Raw genomic sequence first — 10,914 nt, 5'->3', positions numbered from 1 at the left:
GGGGGTGCGAGACAACAAACTGAACCGGGTAATTTATGGTCTACAGCAAACTAACTTCACCCCGCTTACGCGTCTGATCGTACCTCCACCTCCACTCAATTCCACCAAAGGAGTGCTTAAAATTCGAAGAAATGGAACCAGGCCTTAAACTTGCAAGCTGTGGATTTTAACAGTAGGGGGAGAGCGCATTCAACAAATGGTCCACCCGTCGCCCTTTGTAGTTCAACACTTTTTCCGGGGTCCGAACTCCAAGTCCGGTATACTAGCAGGGACCCGACCACCGCGTTAAACACGCATTTATTTGTATTTATTGGGTCAAAAGAACCAGACGGCTGTTTAGGACACTCTGCGTGATTAGCCACGACGGCCGTTGACAGGTATGGTTAACCACTTGTTTTTTTTTTTTTTTAAACCCCACACACCCACACCGACTTATTTGTTTCTTTATGACGTGTGGCCATTTATGTAGCGAACCTGGGGAAGGACACGAATCTTTTTTTAAAGGGGGGGGTGTCCTCTTGTCGTTTCGAACTGGCGAAAAAAATGACTAGTTTTTGGTTAGCTTGACTTAGCTCGCTAGCTACCCATGTTGCTAAGCTAACGACGTCAACGTCGTGGAACGTCTGTAAAAAAAACTCAGGGACTATAGTGTGGTCATTATTACTGTAGTAATTAAAATGTAATATCATTACATCGTATTTACATGAAGGTATTGCGTTTTTATTGTGATAACTGGACGTGGTAATTCACGAAAACACATTTTTTGCTGGAAACTTTCCCATTAAGTTGTACACGTGAAGGCTAAATGACTCCATATTGTGTATGTGGCAACATTAAGACCCCCAAAAGCATTGAAAAACTCTCTTATAGTCGGTGTTACATTTTTTGAACTTTGCGATTCAAACCAGGGAGTGGGTGTCCGAACTTCCTGTCAGGAGGTAAACTTTACAATCCAGCAACAAAACCTATAATTTACTGCCTTGTTAAAATGTGTGACTGCAACAAGAAAATAAAAATGCGCGTTGACGTCTTTATTCCACTCGAATGTGCAATTATTTCCAGTGTGTGCCTGACGTGTACTGTATCGTCAATTCCCCAAATCCCTGTCCAGGTCACCAATTAGAAAGTTGATCCACTCTTTTGGTAAAGTATAGCATTTCAAATTGCACAACATTCCAGACAAATGTCATGCAAACCTCAGTAAAGCCTGTATGAAACGGCATGAAGCTGAGCATCAAAAGAACACGAAGAATATGCATTGTTTTAAATTGACTGTTGTTTTTACTGATTTGTTTTCTTTCACTGATAGTTTTTTGCTCCAACTGGAAAATTACATTTTAGAGTAGTAGTCGTATGCACACCCTCCAAAAATAAACCACTAAAGTATTCGGAACAATTTAGACAGTGTGCCAACGCAGCATATATCATGAGACTTCAGCAAATCACGTGAGGCTTTGGTATCATAGGAAGGCATCGATTTTGATATTCTTTGGTGATGACCACAGAACCAGCTGTTTGTGTAAGTACTGGACATCGGTGGGAGCGCGCTCTGTTGGTGCTTAGTTTCCTCCTGGGGAAAAATGTGGTTGTCTGTGCTCCGCCATGTCAAAACTGTTGGTGCGTGACGAGGAGCCGCTTTGGTTGGATATGGTTGAAGTAGGCAGTGTCAACATCCACACCGGTGCAAAACTCCCTATTATACTTCTGCTTGCGCTCGTTTCTGGAACTACCAACACCTGGTCAGAGCTGCCTCTGCGCTCTGATCACTAAACTTAGAGTTCCATAGCGGCACACGAGAATACTACGTAGTTATCACCCTATGTGCACATGTTTTCAGCTGTAATCTTCAAGCATGTATTGATCTTGAGGCTGAGGTAGGTATCATTTAGCACCACAAGGACCAGTTCATAACCTTCCTGTCTGTCTATTTCCAGGAATGTCTGAGGGTAGTCTTGACACCGAATCGGGCAAGACCTCAGCTGAGGACCCTCGCATGGAAGCCGAGGAGAGTCCACGTGTTGGTGACCCGTCACCACCACCACCGTCTCCGCCAAATGCAGACAGTAGCGATAGCCCATCAGGGAACGATGTACTCTATGACATTAGTATAGACAGCGCTGAGGATAAGTCAGTCAGCAGCAACGAGGATGTTGTCCAGGGCGGGGATGAGGCCCTCAGTGTAGAAAATGGTGGCCACCCGACTGTGGACACAGCAGAGGAATGTGAAGACAGTGGCACTCAGAGAAAGGTGACGTTGACATTCACTTGTGAGCAGTCGGGATCCTTTTAGCGCTTCCTGTTTCGGGTTTATGGTGGTGGTTTCTCTTGTTCCCTCTGATTGCATAATCACTCTCCTCTTAGATTGGCTTTTGTGATGTGATTTTGGTCTCGAAGAAGCTCTAGCTTTCTCCGCTGCGTATTGCTTGGGGTGTTAACAATAGAGTTGCTTTATGTGTTGCTGTTCTGTGGTTTGGCTGTGTGTTGTGACCGCAAACATTTATTTTATTGCTTTCCCTACTTTTACGATGCTCCTGGTTCTTCGCTTTAAACTGGGATTTAAACTGATCTAATCTTGGGTTTTGGACCCCGCCCCCCCCCAAAAAAAAATATTTGTATGTGTGTGTGTGTGTATGAGAAATGTGTTTGGACTCCTCACCCGCACGTTCCGAGAGACTTAATTCCCTCCACCTGTTTTCCTTCATCGAGTTACCTCAAGTGCATTGTAATTATGACTGGTGGGATAAGGCGTGTCTGTATGGTTGGCATCAACATGATGTCCAGATTCTATGGTAATGGGCAACACGCTGATGAACAAGCGGCTCATTGTTGTGATTTGAGCTAATGTCTGTTGAATTGATGTCAACATGCCAAACCTAACGAGAGTCACTTTTTCACAGGCATACAATAGCCAAAGTATCTATTACTATATTGTTAATATACCGTATGACCGTAGGATATGATGCAGTCCCGTGAAGCGTCCAACAATTTCGAATTGGCCGTCAGTCAAGAACAACTGGTTTTGATTGATGTCCCGAGTAAATGACAAAATGGAAGCCAGCTTCTTGCACCTTTTTTAAATTATTTTTTTAATAAACATTTGGCAGAATAAGTAGAGCCTGAAACCCCAAATCTTCAATCCATATCTTATATATTAGCATTGCTTGAGTGAATAATACACTGCGGCTTGGCTGGCCATGCATGCGACAGTCAGCTACAACTGCGCACTTGAGGATTACGGTGCGCGAGGTCGCCTTATCTCCTGCTGGCGGTTGGACGAGTTAAACTGTCGGATCCTCTTCCTTTTCTGCCGCCCACCAGCATGCTGCCGTCAAATGGCCCTTTCGGTATTTATGCGCTGGTCATGTGACGCCGCACTTAAAGCGTTGGCCGCAACGGTACAACCCTTTTCTCGCCATGGAGTCATGAACTTTGGTTTTGTTTTAGTGAGGTGGGTTTCCTTTTGATCCAGTTAACTCTTTTCATGTATGTATCCTGTGTATATATACACTTCAGGCTCTGACCCACATCTTGCTTCTTGGCTCTCAGGTAGCCCGTTTGCTGGTCATGGTCCATAGTAATCAGTCATTGACAAGGTGAATCATCTGCATTCGCGGTTATGAAGAAAATAATGGTCTACGGTGAAGCATATAGATGCAGAGGTCTTCGTCTAGATTTCGCCTTCATTTTTTTTTTTTCACAATTCATAGACCTGACACTCGTCATGTCTGCTTGTCAAAACTCAAAGAAAAAAAACCATGATGTCACATCTGGCGGAGACCATCGGTTTGCCCATACTCAAGTGGTTTAACCCCGCTCGTGGTCAACGTCCACAAGATGGCAACCCACACCCGCCACGCCATCCTGGGGATGTTGTCACTAACTCGAAGGGGATTCTGTCCTCCCCATCACAGGAGGACGCCATGGCTGAGGAATCGCAGAGGAGCTCGGCCGCTGAGATCGCAGTCACCAGCAACGGAGACCTGGACCAGAGCCCGGAGGATGTGTTCTGCAGGGTGAGGCCTCGAACCACAACTGCAGCCATGACTGTGAAATGGCAACCATGAAGACTACTGCTTCTTCGACTGCTATTTACCAAAACTTGGAAATCATGTTGATGATGTTATTTGTTCATATTCCAATTCGATCAAGTGTTGCTATACATGTAATTTCTCAGAGGACAATGTGCGCAGACTTTATGGGCCCGTTGTACCACTTCTACTTCTTCAGCTAGCACTACCTCTTCACGACTTCTCCGACTGCTTCTCCTATTTTTGGGGGAAACTTCCACGACTACTGCTTCTCCTCATACCATCGTCTTTTTCTGCAATTACTTCCGCTTCTTACTTCCAATACCACATTGACTACATTGTCTGCTCTGCATTCACACACTTCTTACTTCCAAGTCAAATTTGCATCTTCTTCCATAGGACTCTTTCCCAGGGAAGCCGGCGTTTGCAGACCTTCCAGAGTCTTGCGTCCCCTCCGGCAACTTTGCATCAACGACAGAAGGGATCATTGATTCGGGTCCGTATACAGGTAAATCATCTAGATGAGCGTTGCTTATCGAGGAATTGGCAAGGACCTGCGCAACAAACAGATTTTGTTTCGGGTCCTTTTACCACCATGTATTTCGAAAGGCAGACATCATTTGAATTAAATGAGTCTCCTTTGCTTTTCATCCTCCTGTTAGAAGTGCAAATGTGAGTCTCTTTCTCTGTGGAGAGATCATCCATGTTGCCATGGCTATTTTCCGTGTGTTTGACACCGGTCCCACGCAGGCTTTTGTTTAGTGGCTGTCATCGAAATTAGAAGGAACCAACGGGGGAAATCAGTGCGAAACTCCTGACGATGCAAAAACGCCCAACGCCAATTGTGACTATCTCCCAGGGTCGTCGAGCCTCCCCGCGTCCCCCGTGGCTCCCTTTGCACCCAGCTCGGCTGTCGCAAGCCGCCTGGCACGCTCCTCCAGCGAGAGCCAGGCGGAGACAGGTACCCACGGTGACGGGCCAGGGATAGCCACGCAAACTAATCGCAGGCTATGCTCCCCTTACTGTTTCTTGTTCTTACCCGCTGTCTTTATCCCCGCAGGCTTGCGCTCCCATTTCGACTCGCCTTAATATCCGTTGCAACAAGACTGGGCTTGATTGATATCTGCTTTGTTGATCATGGTCATTGACCCACTGTGATCCAAACCCTAGATGCCTAAACATTAGTGTGACTTGGGTCAACAACTTACAAGCCGGTGGCAGCAGCTTTGAACTTTTGTCCCTGCAAAACATGAGCTCTGAAACTAACGATGTGTTAGGAGGTTAGCCACCAAAATCTGAACTAAACGTTTGTTGGATATTTAAACGTGAGTGTTGGAACTATACTCACATCTGGCTGTTTCACAACAGTTTGCTGAAATCCCTGTTAGGTAGCTTTTAAAAAACGTTTTAGTCATAAAATGTTATCTGAGAACAATATCATTTGCCTTCATCGTCTCCAAAATGAATGACTGAAAAGTTGGCAAAATTAGCAAGCAAACGTCAACAATTTGGGAAACAAATGTCATCAAATTGGATGAAAAGTTTCCCACCATTGGCAGGCAAACATCACCGAAAATCGGCGGCGTGACCAAGCAAAATGTCACCAAAGTTTACTAAAGTTGGAAAGAGAACATCACCCAGGCTAACGCGGTTTGCGATTCAAAAGTTGGCAAGTTAGCGCCACACGGGGGAACATTCTGAGGCTACGTTACAATTTGTGAAAACCAACATGACCAACCAACCTCATTCCGTTTTTGTTGTTGCCTGCATATCAGTTTCAGGGCTCAGTATGCTATTGCTCTTGATTGTGCTACGATTAACGATTTGACGAATGGTGCTACTCCTCACTCATCTTTGTTCACCAGCACTCTCTGCCTCCCTCACTGCAGCATTTAGCCGAAACTAATTTTCAAGCGCTAAATTCATATTTCTTATTAATCGCACAGATGGTACCAACACGCAGCCATCAAGTGGACCACTGGTCCTGTCGGACGACATGAAGAGTCCAGCCATGGAGAAACTAGACCTTGTCAGAAAGTGGAGCATCAACACTTACAAAGTAAGTCAATCTGGCTGGCTGTCTTAATCCCCCCCAACCCCCATTTTTTTTCTTGTCCCCTTAATGGAGCCTATAATGGCACCTCCATCTTTAATGAGATGATTTATTTATATATTTTTAGGGTCAATGAGTTGATTTAAATGTCATTTATCAAATTTACTATCACAATTCAAATCAATTGAGTAAAATCGAATAAATTGAGAGATGAGCTATCCGCATTGTTTTTCAGTTGGTGTTTGAACAGGCCGTCTTTTCCAGTGCACCCGTCAGATTCTGTCGGAGAAGCTCGGCCGTGGCTCCAAGACGGTAGATCTGGATCTGGAGGCCCAGATTGATGTGCTGCGCGACAACAAGCGCAAGTACCAGAACGTCATCAGGCTGGCGCAGACGCTGGCCGCACAGCTGGCGCAGATCATGCAGACGCAAAGGCAGCTCGGCGACGCCTTCGCCGACCTCAGCCTTAAGACACCCGAACTTCATGTGAGTGCCTTTTTCCTAGTGTAGGGGTGGACATCCGCTTGTGCTCAAAGACCACATTCATTTCTGTATCTATTTATTTAAAACGAGTGAATCGGTTTGGTGAGCCCTGAAGGAACAAGCTGAAAGGCGCAAAAAGCACCAAGATTTTAAAAATGGGTCTGCTAATTTGAGGTTTTTGAAACATGTATCTAAAAGTAGAAGTTTAATAATCAGTTCTCAGTCTTCAATGTTATTTTTTTGATGGAATTATTATTAATGCGCATTTAAAATATAAATTGTTAAAATGTTAAATCATGTGGATTTTTAAAAAATTATATTCAATAACATCAAAGAATAAAGTTATTTCAAATACAAGGAAGATTGATTTATTATTTTTTTAAATGGGACCGTATGTGTCTTAATCCGTATAGGACATTTGCAACCACCTGCTTTTACTTGGGTATCTTTCCCCCTATTTCCTGACATGCTACAGTCCAACCAAGCAACGGAATCATAATTTGTTTGTGTATGTGCAATGTCTATTTGAAGCAATGTCTAGTTTTTGAAGATAAAGGGATAGAAACTTAACATGTCTTGTTTTATAAAATCTGATTTATCAATTATTTAGTTGGAAAAAAAATCCAAAGATGAATCGATTATTCAAGATCAATGGGTAATTGTTTGAAATTTTTACACCAAATCCATGTGATTGGTATCAGCAGCTCAAACCCCTGATTGGAACATTCTCAGTAATTAGATATCATTGCTCATCACTGATTTTTATTTTATTTATTTTTTTCCATTTCAGGAGGAGTTTGGTTACAACGCTGACACCCAAAAGCTATTGTCCAAAAATGGGGAAACGTTGCTGGGTGCCATCACCTTCTTCATCAGCAGCGTCAACACCCTTGTGGACAAAACCATCGAGGACACCATGATCAACATCAAGCAGTACGAGATTGCCAGGTAATCTGCTCAGCGGTACCAAAACCCAATAGGCAAAACAAAATATAAATCACAGCAACCATAAATAACCAAACAAAATCGTATGCACTATTCAAAATACACCAGAGCTCCCTGGCGCTTTTCACACATGAAGTGCAGTTTTTTTTTTTATTACCTGTTGCTGGCTATGAGAGAGACCGAAATCTCCATTGATCAGTATGAGTGCACTGGGGTCGTAGATAATGCAGATCACAGAGTGAATGAAGTTACTCACGTTTGCTACAAGCTACATTTGAAATTAAACAAGCAACTGTGGTTTTCTAACAGCGCAAAGTTTGGCCGCTGGCGAGTAACACGCTTTCAAAGAGAATGGTTCAATTCTCCAGTCCCACGTTGTCATTTGTCTCGCTTCACTACTTAAAAGTGGCATTGTGGCTCTTGGTTGGTAGCTCCAACATTTTCTACACAACAAAATGGGCGGTGCCACAAAAATGCTGTCCGTTAAGGTGCAAAACGAGATGCGCCCAGTGGTCAAACCATCGCGGTCAAGCAGTGACCTTCTCCACAAAAAGGTTGGGCCGTCTAGATTTTGATGTATTTGAGATTTTAAAGGTTTAAGTTATGGAAACTTTTCTTCGCGTGCAGTTCATGTTTGTGTAGGAACACATTTAGTGCGCGACTGATAAGCCATGTTTAAGACAGTGGAATGTTGATATAATGAAACCCAGACTCAAGACGAAACATTAGAATGTGAAGCCAGCTGCGTTATTGCTACACTACGCTAACTCGGTTACACTTGATTCCATTTTACACCGTTTAACTTTGATGTCCTACGTACACCTGACAGGGTGGAGTACGACGCATACCGCACAGATCTGGAGGAGCTGAACTTGGGCCCGCGCGACGCCAACACCCTACCCAAGATAGAGCAGTCTCAGCAACTGTTCCAGGTGCACCGCGACAAGTACGAGAAGATGCGCAATGACGTCTCTGTCAAGCTCAAATTCCTGGAGGAGAACAAGGTTGGGGAAAAGAGGCCTCTTTCTCTCTCAAAGTTTTTCCGGGCTCAGAGGCGGAATTATCAATGTCGCATATCATATTGTACTAAACTACAGGAACACGGTTTGATAATATGTAAGGATTCCAACTGCACTTATTGTTTGTTATTGTTGTCATTTTAGGTGAAGGTGTTGCACAACCAGCTGATCCTCTTCCACAACGCCATTGCTGCCTACTACTCGGGCAACCAGCAGCAGCTGGAGCAAACGCTGAAGCAGTTCCACATCAAGTTGAAAGTGCCCGGCGGCGAGCGTCCGTCTTGGCTGGAGGAGCACTAAGGAAATGTCTAAACTAAAAGTGAAAACTACAGGGACCCCCCAAGCCACGCTCCTCTCTCCTGTCAGGAATGATGGCCTTTCAAAACAATCTTTTTTAGCAACAAAAAAGCTCGCGTCCATGAAGATGCTATTTTTCAATGGTACAATCTTTGGGGAAAAAATGCACTTTTGACATTTGACAAATCCATTGAACTGCAGTTAAACGCATTAAGGAAGCTGTAAAAAAAATGCCTTTTTGTATAACAGCGATATGAATGTTGTGACCCAACAGAATTGAAATGGCGTTTTTTTTTTTGTTGTCATTTTTGACTATGAGAGACAAATATTAACATTCCATGCAATTCTCTCACAGCCTCGGAGGCCTCTTCCTATAGTGATTAACACACATTTATGGTTCTGAGCTAATGTAAAAAAAAAAGATAAAAGTAGGCTAGTTAGAGGACACTTACTTCTAACCAGCACATTTTTTCCCGATACATACATTTTGTCTTGAAAGAAAACTACTCCTTGCACAGTAACATTATTTTGCCAGTTAACATATGACGCCTCTCAAACAAGGCTATCAGTTAGCATAGCAAAGTAGGTTTTTTTTTTTTCACATTTCAAGAAACAAGCCCATCTAAAACCAACTCACAAATCCTCAAGTTTTCGACGCTAGATGCTTTATTTTATTTGCAATTGTTGGGCTTTGCCCTGCTATGCTGACGCGATTAACCTAACCTCACCTAACTAAACACAACTTCAGTTTTCTGTAAACCAGTTAAATCCTTCAGAGATGACACGTTTGACACCGCTCGAACAAAGCTATCTGTTAGCATAGTTTAGCATGACAATCATATCAGAAAATGTAAATTGCAGATTAAAACAGACAAGCACTGCCAAAACTAAATCTCACAAATCAATTTATTTTTCTTTACACAAAGATAGCTCACCTTTACATTAAAGATCTGTTTTATGCTAATGCAGCTATGTTCTCATCGCAACAGACCAAAACATAACTCTAATCCTCAAATTTTAGGGACCATAAAATTGAAACCTCACTGTTTTTTTTTTTTTAAATTAACTCAAGAAAACAATCACTTACCCTTGCGCAGCTAAGCATTGAAACACAAGGGATGAAATATTAAGGCTTCTAAAGCTCACCAACCAACATAATTTCCTACTCATTTGTTTGATATGTTTAATCTTACAAATGCTCTATGTTCTGTTGACAAACTGTATGCTATGCTATGGTCACGGAGCTATGCTATGCTAATGTGGCAGTACTCTTGCATCATAATATACTGTATAACAGTTGGATTACTGTATTCAAGACGCGTGTCAATTGCAGTCACATCTATGAGCATTTCCAACAAACCTATTATTGTATGGCTACTTTCAAGCAATTCATCATAGTTTGTCTATAATCTAATGTCCTGACTTTTGGCGTCTTCTTTTTCAAGAAAAAATTAAGGACTTGCTAAATGTTTTGATAAAATGTGCCTTAACTTTGCTTTCTTTATGTGCTGCATGCTAATTGTTAAAAAAAAAAAAAAAAAAACAACTTCACTCCAAAATACAAACTCCTTCCGAAACATCACCACATGAAACACATGTTTTGGAATTACAGAAAGGTTACGTCTGATAGATTATACAAAAAAAATACATTATCTTAAAAATTGTTTATTGTAAATTTTGAAAGACCAGCATAACTCCGCTTTAAGCTGCTAATACTTTTCTTGATTTACCAGTTTAAAAAATATATATGTATATTTTTAAAAAGCAAGTGCGTCAAACACTCATATTAATAACTACCAGTCTCTCGTTTGCTCAATTTTCTACCGCTGACTTTTTATAGTTTGCTAGTGTGACTCTGGTTTGACACTCCAACTATGATATCTGAAAAAAGGTTTATATCTTTGCAATTTTGCCTAGTTTATGCCCTGTAGTCCTGGATGAGTACATTTTCCCTGAAGACTTCCATTGATTGATATGCTAAGTGCTAGCATGTGAAAGTGTATCTTTGTATGAGGGGAAAAAAACTTGGAAAAACGTGTTGGGTTTAAAATGATTTTGAATGCCATGTGCACAGTATAAAAAAAGTTGA

The 10,914-nt window shown here is 42.3% G+C and overlaps 1 protein-coding gene across 3 annotated transcripts; it reads left to right on the top strand.

Moving 5' to 3' along the window:
* The first annotated feature begins 6 nt into the window (after positions 1 to 6).
* On the top strand, positions 7 to 10,468 carry arfip1 (ADP-ribosylation factor interacting protein 1 (arfaptin 1)). 3 transcript variants are annotated; one of them, XM_019862385.1, is made up of 10 exons: positions 7 to 377; positions 1,935 to 2,248; positions 3,912 to 4,013; positions 4,428 to 4,536; positions 4,888 to 4,989; positions 5,975 to 6,087; positions 6,346 to 6,567; positions 7,355 to 7,512; positions 8,339 to 8,513; positions 8,673 to 10,468. In XM_019862385.1, exons 2-10 carry the CDS (start codon positions 1,937 to 1,939, stop codon positions 8,826 to 8,828), a joined length of 1,449 nt encoding a protein of 482 aa, XP_019717944.1. In that variant the 5' UTR covers positions 7 to 377; positions 1,935 to 1,936; the 3' UTR covers positions 8,829 to 10,468. The 3 variants fall into 3 exon arrangements, with proteins under 3 accessions (XP_019717944.1, XP_019717946.1, XP_019717945.1); XM_019862387.1 differs by lacking the exon at positions 1,935 to 2,248; XM_019862386.1 differs by lacking the exon at positions 4,888 to 4,989.
* Positions 10,469 to 10,914: the final 446 nt, after the last annotated feature.

Source organism: Hippocampus comes, unplaced genomic scaffold, assembly GCF_001891065.2.
Source record: "Hippocampus comes isolate QL1 unplaced genomic scaffold, H_comes_QL1_v1.1 scaffold7, whole genome shotgun sequence".
NCBI classification, from domain to species: domain Eukaryota; kingdom Metazoa; phylum Chordata; class Actinopteri; order Syngnathiformes; family Syngnathidae; genus Hippocampus; species Hippocampus comes.
Note: the sequence above shows the minus strand (reverse complement) of the source record. Positions and strands in the feature narration are given on the sequence as shown.